The sequence below is a fragment of the Cetorhinus maximus genome, chromosome 3, assembly GCF_964194155.1.
Source record: "Cetorhinus maximus chromosome 3, sCetMax3.hap1.1, whole genome shotgun sequence".
NCBI lineage: Eukaryota > Metazoa > Chordata > Chondrichthyes > Lamniformes > Cetorhinidae > Cetorhinus > Cetorhinus maximus.
In genome coordinates, this window is record NC_135881.1 from 63428765 (window position 1) to 63451303 (window position 22539).

General features: G+C 40.9%; 1 protein-coding gene across 7 annotated transcripts in view; it reads left to right on the forward strand.

Annotated features, from left to right (window-relative positions):
* cdk14 (cyclin dependent kinase 14) overlaps nt 1-22539 on the forward strand; it is a 726725-nt gene that overhangs the window by 173409 nt on the left and 530777 nt on the right. For all 7 annotated transcript variants that reach the window (XM_078538467.1, XM_078538468.1, XM_078538469.1 and 4 more), the window contains one exon: nt 300-545. In XM_078538467.1, the coding sequence (XP_078394593.1) occupies nt 300-545 (246 nt within the window). The remainder of the gene's footprint in view (nt 1-299; nt 546-22539) is intronic.

Genomic DNA, 22539 nt, shown 5'->3' on the forward strand with positions numbered 1-22539 from the left:
ACTAGGTCCTTGCTCATTAACATTGTTTGGATCAGCATTCTGGAAGAGTAATTGAAGCCAGTTACACCACAGCAGCCTATTGTATAAATTATAAATGTCTTATTCTGAAAGAGGCTCCGGAGGACTATTAAGATTTTAGTAGGCACATAGCTTTTTGCAAGCAGTAGTGCCAGAATCTGAACCTATGTTACTACATAATGGAATGGCCAGTAAGTGAACAAAGAAAAACATTTAGCATACAAAGGTACTATAGAACAGCAGTTTTTATCTATTAAATGGACTACTTTTTTTTTCCACAGATATGCGTCGCAAAGATGTCCACACGAAATTCCCAGGCTGTCGATTCAGTTATCAAACCACTGGATACCATTCCTGAGGACAGAAAAGTCAGAGTGCAAAGGACACAAAGCAGTTTTGATCCATTTGACAAACCAACCAGCCAAGTGAAGAGGGTTCATTCTGAGAACAATGCATGTATTAACTTCAAGAGCTCATCTGCTGGTAAAGAGTCTCCAAAATTGAGACGACACTCCAGCCCCAGTTCAGTAAGTCATTGTTACTTTAACATTGTTCCTCGCTTTTTGTAAGTATTTAAACTTATTGCATTTTTGTGCCCTTAAGGTACTTTTTCATAAATAGGTGTTTTTCTCTGAAGGTCGTGATTCTTTGGAACTCTGTTCATCGAAGGGCAGAGGAAACAGAGTCTTTGTTTTTAAGGCAGAGGTAGATAGATTCTTAATAAGCAAGGGGTGGAAGGTTATCAGGGGTAGGTGGGAATGTGAAGTTGAGGTTACAGTGAGATCAGCTATGATCTTACTGAATGGTGGAGCAGACGCGAGGGGCTGAGTGGCATACTACTGCTCCTAAGTTGTATGTTCGTATGTACTCAGCAGGCCTGTCAGCATTTGTGGAGAGAGAAAAACAAAATTAATTGATGGAAGCTTGTAGCAGCACACTTCCTGATGGTGGGACTGGGGCTTCCGCTTTGAAGCGGCACAGTGGGCCACATGCAATTGAGCAGCAGCCAGCCAATAAGCAGTACATGCTTAAGATCTAGCCAATTATGCGGTGGGGGCAGGCAGGAAGTCACTGACCCTGCCATTACCTCACTGTGGTTGTAGGTATTGGCACCATATTTAAAAAGCACCTGGACAGGTATCCACTCCCTGCAAGCCAGCAGCCTCATTCTGCTGGTCTGAGGGGAGGATTTAGAATTTAAACTGCTGCCACCCCCTCCTCATCTGCCATACTTGGATTCATGGAGCTGCAAGCCAACGCTCTGGATTCTTCCTCTGATGTTCCCTCCATCACACTCACTCCTCCCCCCATTACCCTAGCCCTGCCTTCTATGACTATTGAGCCACCCGTCATGACCCTTGATCAACTGTCTATCAACCTAAATCTGCCCCGGCCCTGGATCTGCTTCGTATCACTCTCTACCTGCCAATTATCGTCCTTGATCCTTCCACTATCACTCTTGGCAAACCTTTGTTTGCCGTTGACTCTTATTGCCCACAATCACTCTGGATCTCTCTTCTATCATGCTTGCGCTGCCTTCAGTAGAGATTGACCTTGCTTCCATCATCCAGTTCCCTCCCTCTGACCCCATAACATTTAAGGCTGCCATGACCTGACCTTCCTCCCTCAGATTGCCCTACCCTGACTCCCTGTACAGCCGCCACATTCATTCTGTTAGACCCATTGTACTGGCATTGTGCTCCCAGGGATAAGGAAATGTGCGTAGCTGCAAGTCCCTCCCTTGGGCCACTTGCACTCTGACATTGGGAATTGTGATATGTTGGAGGCAGGAAAGAGGTTCTGAACTGCAAAGAAACCTGGAGATTGACTCTGTGCAATTTTAACCCCTCTGCACACCCCGCAGTGTTTCATTGCAGTATGGCAATGGGGGCATGGATACTTCCTGACAACACTTGCATGGAGGCCAACCAACTTAGATTGAGTCACATCCAATAGTCACCCACCCTAGAGAGGAGGGAGGAGCTCCTCTGATAACCAACAATGGCTTCTGGCACTCCAATTCCTCCAGTTTAAAATTCTCACTGTTGCATTGAAATCTTGCTGTGGGTTTACCCCTCCTGATCTCTGTAACCTCCTCAAATCCTCCTCTTCCCTCAAAAGCTCGTCTTCCTGTTCCTAAGGAGGAGGCCTTTTTAATTCATTTATGAGGTGTGGGTGCCGCTGGCTAGGCCAGCATTCATAGCCCATTCCTAAATGCCCTTGAGAAGGTGGTGGTGAGCTGCCTTCTTGAACCGCTGCAGTCCATGGTGTGTAGGCACATCCGCAGTGCTGTTAGGGAGGGAGTTCAAGGATTTTGACCCAGCAACATCAAAGGAATGGCGATATATTTCCAAGTCCAGATGGAGAGTGGTTTGAAGGGGAACTTTCAGGTGGTGGTGTTCCGATGTATCTGCTGTCCTTGACCTTCTAGGTGGCAGCAGTTGGAAGGTGCGTCTAAGGAGCCTTGGTGAGTTCCTGCAGTGTATCTTGTAGATGGTACACACTGCTGCTGCTGTGCGTTGGTGGTGGAGGGAGTGAATGTTTGTGGATGGGATGCCAATCAAATGGGCTGCTTTGTCCGGGAAGGTGTCGAGCTTCTTGAGTGTTGTTGGAGCTGCACTCATCTAGGCAAGCGTGAGTATTCCATCACACATCTGACTTGTGCCTTGTAGATAGTGGTCAGGCTTTGGGGAATCTAGGGTGAGTTACTCGCCGCAGGATCCCTAGCCTCTGACTTGCTCTTGTAGCCACAGTATTTATATGGCTAGTCCAATCCAGTTTCTGGTCAATGGCAAGCCCCAGGATATTGATAGTGGGGTTTCGGTGATGATAATACCATTGAATGTCAAGAGGAGATGGTTAGATTCTCTCTTGTTAGAGATGGTCATTGTCTGGCACTTGTGTGGTGCAAATGTTGGACGTGGGCTGCTTCAGTATCTGAGGAGTCGCGAATGGTGCTGAACATTGTACAATCATCAGCAAACATCCCCACTTCTGATCTTGTGATGGAAGGCAGGTCATTGATGAAGCAGTCAAAGATGGATGGGCCATGGAGACTACCCTGAGGAATTCCTGCAGTGATGTCCTGGAGCTGAAATGACTGACCTCCAACAACCACAGCCATCTTCCTTTGTGCTAAGTATGTCTCCAACCAGCGGAGAGATTTCCCCCGATTCGCATTGACTCCAGTTTTGCTAGGGCTCCTTGATGCCATACTCTGTCAAATACTGCCTTGATGTCAAGGGCAGTCCCTCTCACCTCGCCTCAGGAGTTCAGCTCTTTTGACCGTGTTTGAACCAAGGCTGTAATGAGGTCAGGAGCCGAGTGGCCCTGGCAGATCCCAAACTGGGTGTCAGTGAATAGGTTATTGCTAAGCAAGTGCCATTTGATAGCACTGTTGATGATTTGAGATTTTGAGTATTCTAGCATATGAGATGTTGAGTGATTTTCCAAAACAATCATAATGCAGAATGCTCTAAAATGGTATAAATCTTAGAAATCCAGACAGCCAACATATCTGCTTGCTTATCATAACCAGCACCAGAATCTACCTCCTTATAGAATAGTATCCTCCAAATTCTCATGAAACAAACCACAGGAGATCAATTAGTTATAAAACTTCCATATGTTCACATTTTCAGTCTGTCATGCTTTGAGGTGAGTCATTTTTCAGATGTAATCAGATGTATTTTTGTGTTGTAATAACAAAGTTTGACCCTCTTCAATTCAAATGCCTTTTGACTAATGAAACAAAGTCTATTTATTCTATTTAAATTTATTAATTGTAATTAAGATTTATGCAAATGTCTTTAAAACAGGAGAAGGCTAACCAATCAACCTCTCCAAGCACTCGCTAGAAAATAGTTTGTTATCCATTTTGTTCTCAGCTAACAGTCTATACTCTTTTTTAAAAAGAAAAGTGCAATTTGCAATGTAATTAATATTGATAAGCTGCAATGACTAGATTATTATCCATAAAATTGCCCAACTGCTGTTCGGAATATGCCTATTTTATTTTGAGGCCTAATTTATGTCAGGGGTCTGGAGCTTGCTGCTTATTCCAACCTATTTTGTTGTTTTTGGCCTACTAAGCTCAACTTCTATGAAAAAAGCAAAAGCCAACAGTTAATATAGGTAAATGTGCATATAACAATCAAGGCTACTTTTTGCATTTTTCATGTAAAAATTGAGTTGCAGAATTGAGCCTAAAGCATGGATTTTAAAATTCTAGAATGCTATGCAGTAATAGCATTGCCAGATCACCATGAATCAGAAGCCCTGATAGTCCATTGGCTGTAATGGCACAACACTTAGACTGAAAAGTACCCTCTGAACTACTGTAAGCAACAATTCTCACATTTCCTGTCCATCACATATTTGTCGGAAATTTCTGTCTAACAATTCAGGAATCGGTAAATGTAAAGAAACGGAGGCTGTTATTTTAAATATACAAACACTCCAGAATCTGACACAGCTCAGTTCAGACAAGCTGCAGCTCAGTAGTAGAGGCATTGTCACAGGGTTTGTGGTTGGGGCCAGGCTTTATGAAGAAAGTAGAGTGCAGAACAGATATAGAACATAACGTGTGATAGTTACTGGCCACTGGGGTTTCAGCCAACCTCTCCATATTCCCTGGTGACCGAAGACTCAGTGAAGCAGGAGCCCATGGCCTGGAGAGAGAGACCAGGAGATGAGCAGGGGGAGTGCTTTCAAAATAATGAACTTCTTCCAAAAAAAAAACAAGCAGTAATTATACTATCTTAGCTGTTAACTGGATAAGCCCAAAACATATGTTCAGATATTTTGGCATCACTGTTTGAGAACACAAGCCTGGTGGTGTACACAGAGCTTTGTATTTTTAATTAGTTTGCTGTTGGTCCACACTCAACTTCTCAACTTTCACGTGACAGCTGCTGCTGATTTTTGGCATTGAGGTACGGATTGTAGGTAATTGTTGACCCAAGGTGTGTGAGGTTGTCGACGACCTCCAGAGTGAGGTGGTTGTCGACAATGATGGGAGGTGGCGTCTCTCTGTCTTGGCCCATAACTTTGGTCTTCCTGATGCAAATTCAGTCCAATCTCCTTGCAGGCCTGGGGGAACAGATTTACTGCAGCAAGTGAACTTCAGTATAGGATGCTAGTGTGGCGTAATCAGCAAACAACAACTCGCAAACTAAGTATGTACTTTGGTCAAAGTTGAAAAGTCAAATGTGGACCAACAACAAACTAACTGAAAATACAAAGCTCCATGTGTACCAGGCTTGTGTTCCCAGCACCCTCCTTTATAATTGTGAAGCATGGACAACTTATGCAAGCCAAGAAAAGAGGCTGAATAACTTCCACCTCCGCTGCCTCAGATGCATTTTGAGCATCTCCTGGCAAGACAGAGTGCTGAATATGGAAGTACAGCAGCATTCAGGGACCCCAGCATGTTGGAACTCTTGACTCCGTAAAGACGCCGTTGGCTGGAGCGACCAGAATGGATTATGACTGCATTCCCAAAGACATGCTCTGTGGCGAACTTGCTTTTGGCATGAGGCCAACAGGTTGCCCTTGCCTGCGATACAAGAATGTTTGCAAGCGAGATCTCAATTTGACTGGGATCGGAGTTGATGCATGGGAAGTGCTCGCTGCTGACCGGAGTGTCTGGAGGGAAGTAGTCAGGAAGGGTGTAGAAAAATCAGAGGACAAAAGAAGTGACCAGATGGCGGACAAGGGAGCCCACTGGAAGGAAAAAAAAACATGCTTTGACCTCGGGCCAATGCTATTCATCTGTGCCAACTGTGGAAGGGACTGTCTCTCACCAATCAGCCTCTACAGCCACAACAGATGATAGTCATTCTAGAAGTGACATACACCTTGGGCGCAGTTCAACATCTCCCGCGATGCATGGATGCCATCATCACTGCGTTGGGACATGTGAAGCTCTACTTCCCCATCATCACAACAATATAATTTAATATTGGCATGATATTCCTAATGGTAGCGGTCTGGCAATCCAGAATCCTGCTTTTAAATCCTACCCTGGCAATTGTGAAATTGAATTTGGTTAACCTGACATCTGAAAAAATAGCTTTAATAGCTGCTATCTAGTTGTAAAAAAAAAAGCTCAGCTATTCATGTCCTTCAGAAAAAAGAACCTGGGATCCCTGTCCAGTCTACCTATAGGTGATTCAAGCCTCACACTACATGACTGACTCTTAAATACCTCAGGGGAGCTGGACATAGACAATAAATACAGGCTTGCTGATGCTGCTCATGTTTCAAGCAGGTGAAATGCAGCTCCCATGTGCATCTTTGTGCATATGAGCATATTATTACATATTTCTCTTATTGTCCTCTTTTCTGTCTTGTTCTGTATTATACTTTCCCTATTTTACTAGAATGAAACTGGAAAAATGTCAAAGGAGTGCAATATTTATGTTGGAGCAGATTTGCATTTTGCCCCTTCCAATTTCATTTCCGTTAGTACAACTTAAAATTTTAACAGCTGCATTCATCACTATCGTGTTTCTCAAATGCTTTTAGGCCCATCTATGGCTGCTGTACATTATGTAGTAAGCCCAAACCAATTCTTAACTCAACACCTTCATGTTAGTCTAACCATCTATTATTTGGTATCCTTCATAATTTATTCTGGAGTTAACCAGATATCTTCCTCTAAATATTCTAAAACCAGGTTGATGTCAAGCCCATTTTTAAAATTTAATTATCATTTGGGTTTAGTATGACCTGCTAACAGGAGTGTTAGGAAAAATTGTACCTGGCAAGATATTATTTGGAAATGTTCAGGCTTTCAGTTCCACCATCACATTGTCAAAAAAGATGAAGTTTTGGGGAGTAGCTATGAAGATTTCCAGAAAATACCCTTTACAGAAAAGGTCAAAAGTTTAAACAGCTAAATCACCAGCGAAATGAGCAGGCTCTCCACTTTTCTCAAAAACACCTCTTTGCTATATTCTATGATAGGAAATTGTGCTTGAAGGAATAAGTTTGTCCCTTTGAATTTTAAATGGTAAAAATAGATAATTTTGGCTCTCTTTATATATAAAAAAAAATGCCTGTGTAAGTTTAAGATGCATTCTTTCCTCCCTTCCCTAAACTACTGTTATGGACTCACCTGTAAAATATCAAGATACCTATCAAGATCTCTGATATTACCAAAACGAACATCGGAAAGCTCGGAAGAAGAAAAGGTTACTTGGTCTATCAGCAGTGCTGCTTTCACAGTCCATGCACGGCCATCAATCATGGATGCTATTTGTTGCATTTCTTCTTTGGGGACTGGCTGTAATCCCAGCAGTGGCTACCGCTTGACCCTGGCACTACAGCCAATCTCATTGGCCAGCAGTGCTGTCAGGTGGGATGTCCTTCCAGAGAGGGTGGAAGTCCCACTCTGAATCAAGTAAAGCTGTTCCCAGTGTAATATCACTGCAGGGCAGCTGGATTCTGAGTCAGCGAGCTCATCACTGACTCTTTCATCGGGGGTTTGGGATGAGGGGGATGGTGCGTGGGCGGGAATACATCTCTAAATCCAGCCCTAGATCTCTGTTTCTATTCCCTCATACTAATCAAACTGCACTTTTAATATCTGTATAACTTAAATCAGTTTTCTTGACTGGTATAGATTCTAAATCTATCAATTACGTCAGAATGTGTAAGATTTTCTGCTGCTCTGTTCCACGTAGCCGCACTCTGGGATAGTGTGGTGGAGTGGGTGGTCATGTTCAAGGGAGGAATAAATTCTTCTAATCTCTTAATCTTGCTTGAAGCTTGTGAATTTTATAATTAAGTTAATAAATTCTTTGTTCAGTAGCCTTTATATTTCCTGGCTCGTGATTTTCCATAGTACTGGCCAAAACGCTTAAGATAGCCATTGCATTGATTGCAATAAAATTGGACAATGCTGGAAATACAAAGCAGGTGTGTCAATATCTGTAAAGAGAGTTATTCAGTTACAGTTTTGGATATAGATCCTTTATTAAAACTGTAAGGTCAATGAGTTCCCTCATATAACTGAACAATAAAGAGGGAGGAGAGAAAGGTAACGGATTGAATGCCAAATCAGCTTCTTTGAATAGCTGGAAAGAAGTAAAAGCTGCTGGCTGACATATTAGGAACATCTAAGTGAGGCAATTAAAAAGCATTTAAAGAAAAATGACACTAGGTTAGTAAGGTAGTGAAAATATGTGAAGGAAAGTGTAAGGGGAAGGCTTCCATTGACTGCTAGTAGTTTAAATGAAACAGCTCAGAACAAGAGTTTTTGACCAAAAGCACTCAATAATTGAATGCCAACAGGGTCCTGCAGCAATTTGGAAGTGTGGTGAAGTGTGAGGGGGATAGTGATGAGCTCCAAGAGGACATTGAGGCTAGTGAAATGGGTGGACATATAGCAGATGCAATTTAATAGAGTCCTAAGTGATGCATTTTAGTAGGAAGAACAAGGAGCAACAATATGCCGAACAGAGACATCTGGGAGTATATGTGCACAAATCATTGAAGGTGACAGGGCAAGTTGAGAAAGTGGCTAAAAAGGCATATGGGATCCTGGATTTTATAAATAGAGACATGGAATACAAAAGCAAGGAAGTTATGACAAACCTTTATAAAACACTGGTTAGACCTCAACTGTAGTGTTGTGTCCAATTATCGGCACCGCACTTCAGGAAGGATGTGAAAGCTTTTGAGATGGAATGGAAAAGATTTACGAAAATTGTTCCAGAGATGAGGGATTTCACTTATGAATGGACTGGAGAAGCTGGGGCTGCTTTCTTTAGAGAAGGTTGAAAGAAGATTTGATCGAGCTTTTCCTAATCATTAAAAGTCTAGACAGAGTAGATAGGGAGAAACTGCTTGCATTGCAGAAGGTTTGAGAACCCAAGGACACATTGAAGTGATTGTCAAAAGAGCTGAAGGCAACATGAAGAAAATTTATTTTTACACATCCAAGTGGTTGCAATCTAGAATATACTGCTAGAAAGGGTGGTGGAAGCAGATTCAATCATGGCTTTCAAAAGGGAATTTTCTAAGTGTCTGAAGAGAGAGAATTTGCAGGGGTATGTGAAAGGACCCAGGAGTGAGATGTACCTAAATTGTTCCTCCAACGAGCTGGCCCAGCCATGATGGGCTGAATGACCTCCATGACTATAAACATTCTATGAATTTATAAGTAAAAGGTTTTTTTTGAAAAATTATTTATCTTGCCATGCTAGGAACTTGTGGCCTCTGGATTGACCAGTACCATAACCTTTGCACTGGCATGTCCTAGTGGCCTGTCATATGGATCAGCTTATGGTGTTTTGTTTCCTAAATCTAACTTCTGGCATTTATTCCTTTTTGCTGCTGCATCATCAGTGGCAGAGCCTTCAGCTTTACTTTCTGGTATTTTCACACTAAACCTCTTCATCCTGCTGCTTTTCTGACCTTTATACTCAACCTTAGTTTTTGACTTTGCTTTCAGCCCTTCCTCCTAATTCTCCTATTATTGCTTGACATCTGCTCTCTCATGTGAAGCTTGTTGAAATATTTTATTACTTTAATAAAACTGCAAGTAGTGATTTGGCTGGCTGTTGAATTTTGTAGCCCAATGGGATCAACCGTAAACAGAATAACATAATTACAGTGGTGCTACTCACAGAAGCACTGATGAGTGGCTTTGTGGAGCATAGCGATGTGAATTTGAAGCCACTTTGTGTTCCCAGCATCAGCTATGCCCTGAGCTATCAATGCTCTATTCGGAAAAGTTTAGATGTATAACATTCTGCCAAAAATGTGACTTGCTCCTATCTACAGATTATCACTTTTTTTTGTTCTTAGTGTCTGGACTGCTGCTTGCTACTAACTGCTGGACTCAACTTTAGTTACTGTACCTTAACCTTAGCTGGTGTAGCTTTAGTTCCTTTCATTAGGTGGATTCTTGCATTTACACACTACTGCTTTTTAGGAACATAGGAGCAGAAGTAGGCCATTCGGCCTTCAAGCCTGCTCTGCTGTTTGATAAGATCGTGGTTGATTGTGGCCTCCACTTTCCTGTCTATCCCCTATACCCTTTGACTCCTTTGTCAGTCAAGAATCTATCCAACTCAACCTTACTAAATTCAATGACCCAGCTCCACTGCTCTCTGGAGAAGAGAATTCCACAGACTAATGACCCCCTCAGAGAAAAAAACCCTCATGTCTTAAAAAGGAAATCTTGTGTTTTTAAGCTGTGTCCCCTAGTTCTAGTTCCCCCACAAGAGGGAACATCCTCCTGATGTCCCCCCTATCATGTCCCCTTAGGACCTTGTGTTTCAGTAAATCCTAGTGCACCACATCTACACGCTTCCCTTTATCCATCTTGCTTGTTACTTCTTCAAAGAGCTCTAATAAATTAGTTAAACACGATTTCCCTTTCACAAAACCATATTGACTCTGCTTGATCCAATGATGATTTTCTACGTATCCTGCTATAACCTCCTTAATCATTGATTCTAGCAATTTCCCTATGTTGAGCTAACTGGCCTATAGTTTCCTGTTTTTTATCTCCTTTCTGGAATTAAGTGTTACACTCGCTATTTTGCAATCTTCTGGGACCCTTCCAGAATCTAGGGAATTTTGGAACATTACAACCAATGCCTCTATATCTCTGCAGCGGGTTCTTTTAGGGCCTGAGGAAGCTGGCCATCAGGTCCTGGGGACTTGTTAGCCTTGGGTCTAATAGTTTTCCCAGGACCTTTCCTGAGTGATGGTGATTGTTTTAAGTTCATTCCCCCCCCCACCCTGTTGCCTCTTGAATGCATTTTTATGCATTCAATTAATGTTCTTAAGTGAAATCTTAAGAATACAAAGTAATGTGTGTTTGTTTTACTGTTCTTGGTGAAAACAGCAAGTCTCCCTCATAGTAAGGAGCTTCAAGACTGCATAAACATTTATTTAAGACTTCCAAATTGCTTAGCTTCCAACAAATTGTACAACTTGAGAAGAGTCTGCAATGGTATAGGAGTCAATGAAAGCAATTTTAAATAGACACACAAACATGCTTGAAGGTGGAGAGGACTCTAGATCTCCTTGCCATAAGTACTGTCTACTTCTCTAAGAGAATTAGAGTTGATACATCTCCGTGTATTAAATGCAGGATTCTTTTTTATTTAAGCATGATTTTATTTTCACAAGCACAGATTAGGACATTCATTCAGATCTGATCCTTTATGTATTGGAAGTGACTGGTGCATATCTTGTCTTTAAATTATTTAATGACCACATGACCAGCCACACACAGACAGCAGGTCCATGCCCAAGGCATGACTAACCTCCTTGATTTCCCTTCTGGGAAATGTCATTGTCCCCATGACTCACACAAAGATGGGTTTTAATTTCATGGGCTGAGTGGTAATCTGGCATAGTAGATCAACTATCTGTTGTAGCTGGAGCCTTTTCTATATTTCTGTGCTGCATGGAACCAATAGCCTACTATGAGCATGTGATGTCAGTCCTTAGGTGCGGTGAGCTGAGAAATCACTCAATTTCACATGGAAGATTCTTCAGGCTAGTGATGGGTGGAAGCATTGTGTGAAGTGGGTGGAATTCATGTTAGGTTTTTCCAGAGCTTCTATCCAGCTAGCCAGTCAATGGCTAGGCAGCAGATCAACATAGGTATGAGGGGGTCCATGAGGGTTGGTGGGGGCGGGGGAGGTGAAGAGGATGCGTGACCTTCATTGCAGCATGTATTTTTACTTTTGATTGGAGAACTTTGGGTAACATTCCCTTTCTTCCTGTAATGTTATATTTCGTTCAGATCTGATCCTTTATGTATTGGAAGTGACTGGTGCATATCTTGTCTTTAAATTATTTAATGACCACATGGCCAGCCATGCACAGACAGCAGGTCCATTCTCAAGGCACGACTAACCTCCTTGATTTCCCTTCTGGGAAATGTCATTGTCCTCATGTCTCACATAAAAATGGGTTTCAATTTCATGAGCCGAGTGGTAATCTGGCATAGTAGATCAACTATCTATTGTAGAACCTGACCAATTTTCATCCCTTTTTTGAAGTCAGTGGAATGAAAATCAAGTGCATTTTACAATGGACAAGGGATCTGTTGTGCCCCAGGTTACCGGCAAGCCCATGAATCAATTGGGAACTGAGTGAAACAGAGTTAATCTTGCGTAGTTCCATCCATGCTCTGAAGCATTTACCATGTCACTACTTGGGACTATTGTGCCTGCATTACTAGCGTATAGCCAAAGCTACATTTTCCAGTTGAAAAGCGAGGAAGTGTTATTTAATGGTACGTTGGCAACATCCTTACCCCCCCTGCCCCCACCATCTCCATTCTGTTTGTGACAGATGGCTTGCATGTGTCACTATGAGCTGACTACATAGGATGGAGCTTTCAGTAACAATTAGAATTCTGATGTTGAAGGTGCAAAATAACAGAAAAATCTACAGATTTTTACATCAGGATGTGTAAATCAAAAAAATGTCGGATGATGTTATTTGTATACAACGTATCATAATATCAACATGTTAAAAAAAATTAAAAATCTATTGATTACAAGTAAAATTAATGGAAATTGAACAGATTTAGAGTTACTAATAATACTAGTCCTGAAATTATCCTCTGTTAGTTATGTATGAACCTTTAGTGTATTTGTATGCAAGTTCTCTTCAATATTTTAGTAGAAATGATAACCTGTTTGTGTTAAATAGGTTCACATTTCTGCCAAAATAGAGGAAGGAGTTTTAAGACAAATGTGTTCTAATATCAAAGTCGACTGGATTTAAAATAAAGTTTCTCTTTTTTATTTTAAGTTTCACATTCTGAACAGATGCACCATGTTCCCTGTTGTACCCAGTATTCAACAGATGGAGATCAATTATGTTGTACCAAAAATGCAATAGAAAGCATCTTTACATTTACACCTACAATGCCCTAATCTTGTTTTAACAGTCCCTTCACTGATGGGGTGTGGAATTTTCATTTCTCATGCTATACTTTTATGACCTCAGATTGCTGAATAATTCGCAAATCTTTGGTTCTTGGACCTGTGGATGTTATGTCTATCAGAATATGTAATTGAGACAATACAAAGCCATTTTATTTGAGATCTGTAACAGCTGGAAGAGAGAGGATATTCCATCCCCTTGATGGAGTTGAAATCCAGGATCCAGATGTGGAACGAATGAGTTCTAACTCCTATTATTCTTCCAGTCCCCAATTAAGCCCCTTCACACCCCATTAATGAAAATATGACGTGCAGTTGGTGACATAGTATCAATAGCAGAATTGCCATATATATTAATGTATCTAAAGCAGGGGACTCGACAATAATTGCAATACATCATTTGTTTTCTTTCCACCAAGTATGTTGCATTCTTTTAACATAAACGTTGCTAACAATACAAATTGGCAAAACTTTACCACTATTTCCAGAATGAAATGAAGTGCCTGTGCCTGTCAAACTAATTAGTTGAAAGTTAAGTAAAAATTACAAAAATGAATCTTGGCATTTTTTTTGTGTAAGATTCAAGACAGGTTTTTTTCTGTGTTTCTTGTTCTCCTTCTTTTCATCCTCACCCACTATTTTTTCCCCAAAGACGTTACCTTGTTTTGGGGCATATGGGAACCCCTAATCCTCTGGTACTACAGCACAGTAACAGTAATTTGTATGTGAGCATAAGCATTTTGTATTAGTTATTGGACAGTAAGAGAAAAGTGGAGGTGTGGATATCACAGTTAAACCTGATTCCATTCTCATCTGACGACTTGCATGTGAACTTGTCATTAGCTATCCATCATCAACAGAAACACCTTGCTGTCACTTTTTAACTTGTGCCTAGCCTGAGCACTGTAAGTCAACTGTTGTGCCACACTGTTGCCCTGGTTGAGATCCACTAATTCAGTGTAGATCAGAGATTGAATCCAGGACCTCCTTTGACTAGGGAGAGAGAAAAACAAAGTTAACATTTTGAGTCCGTATGACCCTTTTTCTGAAGGGTAATATGGACTCGAAATGTTAACTCTGTTTTTCCCTCTCCACAGATGCTGTCAGACCTGCTGAGTTTTTTTCCAGCATTTTCTGTTTTTGTTTCAGATTTCCATAATCTGCAGTATTTTGCTTTGCCTAGATGACTAAGTGCAAAGGTTGATGATACATTTGCAGATTGAATCTTGTGTCTGAACGGTCTTTTGCTATTTTATTGGAAATTTGGGCATAATACAATTTAATTTAAGAAAATCTATTAAATTTTGCCCAGCTGAGCATGCTAAAGAATACTGACACATTAATCTAGGAATATGAAGCTTAGAATATTCAGGTGTGAAGCTCATTGTCACAGAATTTTGTGCATTTTCTTACTGCCTAAAATCATAGTGATTTGGATATAAGGCATGTGTACTTTCTTACATGGAGTGGTTATCCCAATGTAAACAATTCCAGCAGCAAGCTATTTTTCTGAATTTTAAAAATAAATTTAAAATTTAAATAAATAAAAATATAGGTAATTTACAGGCTTGCCCTGGAGGTTTTAAAAAAACAGACAACGTCTCACTCCCTTGACTCAGCCAGACTATCACCCACACAACATTTAGATACCGATGAAGAAAAATCAATACAATTCCAAAACAAAAATATAAAAGCAAAATACTGTGGATGCTGGAAACCTGAAAGAAAAACAAAAATTGCTGGAAAAACTCAGGTCTGACAGCATCTGTAGAGAGAAAGACAGAGTTAACGTTTAGAGACCATATGACCCTCTTCAGAACTAAAAAGTAGAAATGCGGTGAAATATATACTGTTTAGGAGGGTGGGACAGGTGAAGCTGGATAGAAGGCCAGTGATAGGTGAAGGCAAAGGAGAGATTGCAAAAGGTGTCATAAACAAAAAGCCGAAAGGGTGTTGATGGTGGTGATACTAGCTAAAGGATGTGTTAATGGTGCCCTTAAGAGTAGAAAGCAGGATGAGTATGGCCCTAGTGGGGGTGGGGTGGGGGGATGGGATGGTGTAGGAAAAACAGATGGAAATGGGCTAAAAGGTGGGGACAAAGCAATGAATGAAAATAAATTTAAAAAATAATAATAGAAATATGTGGGAAAAATATGTAAAAATTAAAAAATAAATATTGACAAAAGGGGTGAGGATGGTGGAGAGAATTCATGATCTGAAGTTGTTGAACCATGTTGTCTATGGAGTATATTGTCTTTTGTGGCAGGTCTGCAGTTTCTTCGATAAGTTGATGCTTTTTGTTGAAGTGAACATCCTGTAAGCAGAGCTTTCTCATTAAGCGGCGAGGTTTCCTGTCATTCAAATTCCAGGAGTGTAGTTCTCAGTTGAACTTGAAGTTGGAACAGCTTGTGGAGAATCCTCCCATTTTCCAGGTGTTGCAATTTATCACCTTGGCTGTTTATTTGATTGCAGCTGGTTCAGTGGGTTTCATGATGGACTCTGTCTCTGCAGAGCTGATTCTTGCTGATTTAAAAGCAGGCAGCATTGTCTTTCCCATGTGACCTGTTAGAAGTCCCAAGTCCTTTCACAAATAATGTGGGTAAATATGTCGATAAACATCCTGCCTTTGTCAACAGACACTTTGAAATTTACCCATGCCGTGTTCGGAGGAGGAACCATCTTAAACAATGGGAGATCAATGGGGCCCCTTCACATTCATCTAATAGACATTGAATTTTGATGTGTTTTTATTCTATGCTGAACCAGAAAGATGAATTGGTTAGAATGCTATAGTTGTTTTGACATTCCATCATTAAAGGGGATGTGTGAATTTCTTGGATGGCTGTGAATGTCCATATGTAAAAGTAGGTATTTGTTTGAATCTTAGGACTATCTGGAGTTGATACTGCCAAAGGTCATATGATTGGCAGTAGCCATTTTAATGTTTAAAATTTTGAATGGAAACAAAGTATTGTCTGGCAGTTCATAATATACTGGGACATGGCATCGTAATTAGCTCAGCTATTGGTGCGACAAGAGATCTCTGGCCCTGAGGTGGAGGGAAATTGACCTGGCATTCTGCACCAAATTTCTATACATTGACTTTTGCTGAGAGCCTGCATCTATGGATGAAATGAGAACAGAATTGATTTATCTGTCATGTCTGCTGTGGTTGAATAGCTTGCTGACATCTATTGTTCACTTGACTGCCTGTCAACTCTGTCCTCACATCAAAATGTAACTTTTCAGTGAGTGGATAATGTGTTGGCAGATCACCTTGTGTGTAATGTCTGAAACCTAATGTCTTAGAACAAAAAATGGGAGGGAAAACTTGAATTCTTTAGATTCAGTTGAATAAAATTGACGAGTTTTAAATAACATGTTCAGCCAACATACATTGCTCTTTAATGGAGGGGAGACCTGAGCACTTTGTGATGCAGTATAGTATGGTATTGTGGTCAACTGGAGTTAGTTATACATGAGGTTTTCTGCTATAAATTGAGGGTATAATTTAGTAATGTCAGATGAACTTGTTCAGCAATAATGTGGGTATTCATTTAGTGAATGACAGTATTGTTGAAAATTTAATTATAAATAATGCACATCCCTGCTCACCAGAGTGCAAAATGAAGAACTCAGCACTTATTGCAACATGAAAAGCCAAATAACTTTTTAATGAGATTAAATGACTAATTTTACTTGAAATTTGTTGGCTTTTTGGTTGAACAAATCATGTTTGTTTGGCATCCACTTTTGAGATGCTTTTTGTGATTTGGCATCACTTTAGAAGATTTGCATTTAGTTTTAAACACCTGAATAAGGTGATGTTATGTGCAAAAGAATCTAATAATGTGACAGTGAAATACTGATTCATGATGATGAAAAATGCATGAGATCCTGAACCAAGGTGTTTTCAAAGGAACGATCAGGTCATAGCAAGTTTTAATTTTCCATTAAGAGAACTTTCACTAAATCAAGCTGTGATTCATATCAATTGTGATGAAATGGATGGGTGTTAATGTATAGAAGGTTCTTTGATCTGTACATTTTATCAAAAGAATAATTGTTTATGTCTGCAATATCTACTCTTGTGACAGCATGCTAAAAAATCCTTCAGTGTTGGCATTAACAGTTCCATGTGCTGACAACATGAGCGCAGTATTAAAAGTGGAAAACAACATAAAATTATGGCTATTATACTTTGCTATTTGTTGCCATCTGTCATTATAAAAAATTAAAACCTACAGATCGAATGAAACTTAATATTTAGGTTGAGTTAATACACCTAAAGGAATGAGTGTGTTGGAATTACTTTGCGTAGGACTCTGGAAACAGGCCCACAATAATGCTTGGCAGTCATCTGGTTTGATTATCTCTCCATCTCTTGTTCTAGAAGAAGACTTTGTGCCAAAAGATTGGAAGACTGCAGTATCCGTAAAGCTCAAAAGATTGTGGTTGGATCCTCTACTATTTTCTTTCTGGCTATTTCCAACTTCAAGAAGGCATGCCATCTGGACCTGGGTTACTCTTTTTGTACTTTTGAGTTTCATCTTCAGTGCTATTTACTTATCTATCCTATTTCACTACTTCAGCACCTCATGTACCTTTTCATTCTGCCACAATTAGTTTACTTTAATAAAAGCTGTTTCTTTATCCTCCATAAGAAGATTTCCTCCTTTGGCTTTAATTGTCCCTATCTTTTATCTGTTGCCCACATTACTGTTTCCCTTTATACCTTCCCTTATACCTACCTACCTACCTACCTTATCCATGTTAATCATTTTTTTGTTTTCTAACTACATTTTGTATGCTATTAATTTTGTGTGTATATATCATTAGCACACATGTTACTAGAGTTTCATCTGAATTTCTCAAACTCCAGTAAGGAATTCTAGCTTTTGTTGCACCCTCTTTTTATCTCGCTGCAATTTACTTGTTTTTCCTGGTTATGGATCCCTTTATCTTCATGTGCTGTCCTTCACATTTTTTTTAGACTGAACCTGATTCATGTTTTAATAGAACATACCTCACACCACTAAGAGGGGTGGGTGTGTGACTTGTTCTCCTCTATTTCACCCCCCTCACAACCAACAGACACACACATGCCTCTTTATGACCAATGTTTTGCATTTGTCCCTGTTGATGCAGGTCTGGCAATTGTCACAATGTATTTGAGCCCCAATGTGCAACACTGGCACCTAGTTAGAAGTTATGTTGCTGCTGAACTCACTTGAACAGTGCTAAACAGTGAGATCATTTGGAATTCAGTGGTGGAAAATAATTCCTCCATGATCTGGCCACAGCTGTGGATGGTCCTGCATGTCTGCAAAGTAACATGAAAAACTGAGCGTTGCAAAAGCCACTCAAATCATCATAGTCTCCATTGTATTTCAGATATTCCTATTGTATTTACCTCTATCATATTCTGCCTGATTTATTCGAAGAATTACTCATTGTTCAGCAAAAGAGGTCTTCTCAGTTTTACATTTTGATTGCTGATCCTAGTTTCCTAAATTAATTTGAAGTAGTATTCGGAGTTTCCTTTATTGCTTTCATTTTGATATTTCATATACCTCCACAAAGTTTTCCCACATGGTTTACTCCCTTCTTTCTCAACTGTAAAGTTTGACGGTTCGTAATACTTTTCCTAGCTCAAACCTTCACTCTAGGGATCGGTTTTGATGCACTTCTTGGCATCTCAAAACTTATTCGAATAGTTTGAAGAGCTTGGCAACCAGAATTAAATATAGTACTCCAAATGTAGTTTCAACAATTGCACTGCATTGCCTCAGCATTAATTAGATAATCCTGTACTCTGCTGTTCCAGCTGAAGGCTTCTGGATTCTAGTTGCTTTTTCTAATTCCTCCCCGATAATATCCAGGCACTGAAAGCAATATTGACTGATTGCTGAAAGCTTATCCAAGTTTCTTATTAAGAATTCAACTGCATTTGCTGCATAATTATAGACAAGTTAACCATTTTACCAGTTTTTAGAAATTCCATTTGACATTTCTGCTCCATATTCTTGACTCTTGCGTCCTTCGGTAAATCATTTGCTGCATTACTTATTTATGCACTTCTCTATTTTAATGTTGAAGAAGTGACACACTTGCATTCATTTTTAATACACAGGTTAGTAAATGGTTCAGCGGGACTGACTAATTTACAGAGCAGCAACCTACTATCAAGATAAGCTGTTTAATGCTATCCATGACATTATGTTATCAAAGTCCATATTTCTTTTTTATCCTTTCATAGGATGTCAGCATTTGTTGTGCAACTCTGATTGTGGTTGAGAAGGTGTTGCTGAGCTAGCTTCTTGAACCGCTGCAGTCCATGTGGTGTAGGGGGTATACCCACAGTGCTGTTAAGAAGGGAGTTCCAGGATTTTGACCCAGCGACAGTGAAGGAACAGCAATATAGTTCCAAGTCAGGGTGATGTGTGGCTTAAAGGGGAACTTGCAACAGGTGTTCCCAAGTATCTGCAGTCCTTGTCCTTCCAGGTGGTAGAGTTGTGAGCTTGGAAGGTACTGTTGAAGGAGACTTGTTGAGTTGTTGCAGTGCATCTTGCACATGGTGCACACTGCTACCACTATGCACCAGTGGTGGAGGGAGTGAATGTTTAGATTAGAAGGTGGATGGGGTGCCAATCAAGTGGGCTGCTTTGCTGTGGATGATGTCAAGTTTTGTGAGTGCTGTTGGAGCTGCATTCATCTGAACAAGAGCATATTCAGTTACACTCCTGACTTGTGCCTTGTAGATGGTGGTCAGGCTTTTGGGAGGTGGGAGCTGAATTAGTCTCTGCAGAATTCCCAGCCTCTGACCTGCTCTTGTAGCCACACTATTTACATGGCTGGTCCAGTTCAGTTTCTGGTCAATGGTAACCACCAGGATGTTGAAGGGATTCAGTGATGTAATGCCATTGGATCTCAAGGAGAGATGGTTAGATTCTCTTGTTGGAGTTGGTCATTGCCTGACACTTGTGTGATAGGAATGTTATTTGCCACTTGTCAGCCCAGGCCTGAATGTTGTCCAGGTCTTGCTGCTTCAGTATCTGAGGAGTCATGAATGGTACTGAATGTTGTGCAATCATAAGTGAACATCCCCACTTCTGACCTTAGGTAGAGGAAAGGTCATTGATGAAGCAGCTGTGATGGTTGGGCCTTAGGAACTCCTGCAGTGATGTCTTGGGGCTGAGATAATAGACCTCCAACAACAACCACCTTGTGCTATGTATGACTCCAACCAAAGGAGACTTTCCTCCCTAATTCCCATTGACTTCATTTTTGCCAGGGCTCCTGATGCCACACTTGGTCAAATGCCTTGAGGTCAAGGGTAGTTACACTCGTCTTACGCCTGGAATTTCTGACCATGTTTGGATCCAGGCTGTTCATGAGATCAGGAGTTGAGTTACCCTGATGAAATCCAAACTGAGCATCAGTGAGCAAGTTATTTCTATGTAAGTGCTGTTTAATAGCACTGTTGACTGTGCTTTCCGTTACTTTGATGGGGAGTAGACTGATGAGGTGGTAACTGGCTAGTTTGGATTTGTTTTGCTCTTTTGTGGTGGGTAGATGCCAGTGCATGTACCTGTACTGGATAGTGGCTGGTTCTGGAGCAAAAGCCTTCAGTACTACTCCTGGGATGTTAACAGGAGCTATAGCCTTTGCTGTATCCTGCACCTTCAGCTGTTTCTTCACATCACATGGAATGATTTGAATTGGCTGAAGACTGGCATCTGTGATTCTGGGGATTTTTGAGGTCGAGATGGATCACACACTTGGTACGTCTGGCTGAAGATGGTTGCAAATGCTTCAGCCTTATCTTTTGCACTGATCTGCTGGGCTCTCACATCCATCCTTGAGGATGAAGTTATTTGTGGAGCCTCCTCCTCTCCCCATTAGTTGTTTATTTGCTAACAACCATTTAGAACTGGATGTGGCAAGTCTGCAGAGTTTAGATCTGATCTGTTGGTTATGGGATTGCTTAGCCCTATCTATCACTTGCTGTTTAAGCTGCTGGCATGTAAGTAGTCCTGTGTTGTAGCTTCACCAGGTTGACACCTCATTTTTAGATATGCCTGGTGCTGTTCCTGGCATTCCCTCTGCACTCTTCATTGAGCCAGGATTGATCCCCTGGCTTGGTGGTAATGGCAGAGTGGGGATATGCTGGACCATGAGATTACAGATTGTGGTCGAACACAATGCCGCTGCTGATGAATTCCCAGTTTTGAGCTGCTATATCTGTTTTGAATCAATCCCATTTAATACTGGGGTGGTGGCACACAACACTGTAGAGTATATCCTCTGTGTGAAGACAGGACTTTGTCTCCACAAGGACTGTGCGGTGGTCACTTGTACGAATACCGTAATGGACAGATGCATCGGTGGTAGGTAGATTGGTCAGGACATGTTGGTTCCCTCACCACCTGTTGTTGATTTATTGGGGCAAATATGTCCTTCAGGACTCAACCAACTTGATCAGTAGTGATGCTACTGAGCCACTCTTGATGGGCGTTGAGGCTCCCCATCCAGAGTATTCTCTTGCTACCATCTGCCTGTTCTAAGTGGCACTCAAGAAGAGAGGAGTGCTGATCCATCAGCTGAGGGAGGGCAATAGATGCTAAGCCTTGCCCATGTTTGACCTGATCCTTGAAGACTTCATGGAGTCCAGAGACAATGTTGAGGACTGCCAAGGCAGCTTCCTTTTGACTGTATGCAATTTTGCTGCAGGCCCTGCTGGTCTATTCTTCCACCGGGACAGGACGTAGCCAGGGATTGGGGCATTGGCTGTAAAGTATGATTTATTGAGTATAACTGTCAGGCTTATGCTTGACTAGTCTGTGAGACCGCTCTCCCAATTTTGACACCAGCCCCTAGATGTTAGCAAGGAGGACCTTGCAAGGTCAACTGTGCTGTTGTGATTTCCAGTGCAGAGATCAATGCCAAGTGGCACTTGTTAACTTTGCTGTAGCATTTTGTTACAACTGAGTGGGTTGCTGGGCCATTTCAGATGGAAGTGAAAAGCCTAAAATATCATGTGGGTCTGGTGTGACATGTAGGGCAGACCAGGTAAGAATGGCAGATTTCCTTTTCTGAGGGGGATTCATGAAAGAGTGCCGAGTTCAAACAGACCCTATTTTCACTGCAGCAAACTTATCCCACAGTGTGGGACTTGAATCTTTTGAGAAGTCGTAAATGCTCAAAGGGTGTAAAAGATCTGTAGAATTGTTCTGATGCCAAGTTATTAAATAACCAACCTTTCAAAAGTTGAAAAAACCTTCCTGCCTGTGTCTATGTAAATTGAAAAAAATCTGTCCTAGCAATTTGAAGAATTGTTTGTTGACATAACCTTAAGTGCTGTCATTATAGCATTATTACTGCCTGATTGCTTCCACAACCTATCATTATCACAGTGGAAGGCTGTAAATTCACAGTTTGACAACTGAAGTTATTAAAAGATTAGTCAAGTTTGATAGTAGTCTCAGTAACAGTGACCATGAAGCCATTGTCGATTGTCATTAAAAACCCATTTGGTTCACAAATGTACTTTATGGTAGGACATCTGTTGTCCTTACCTGGCCTAGACTAATGT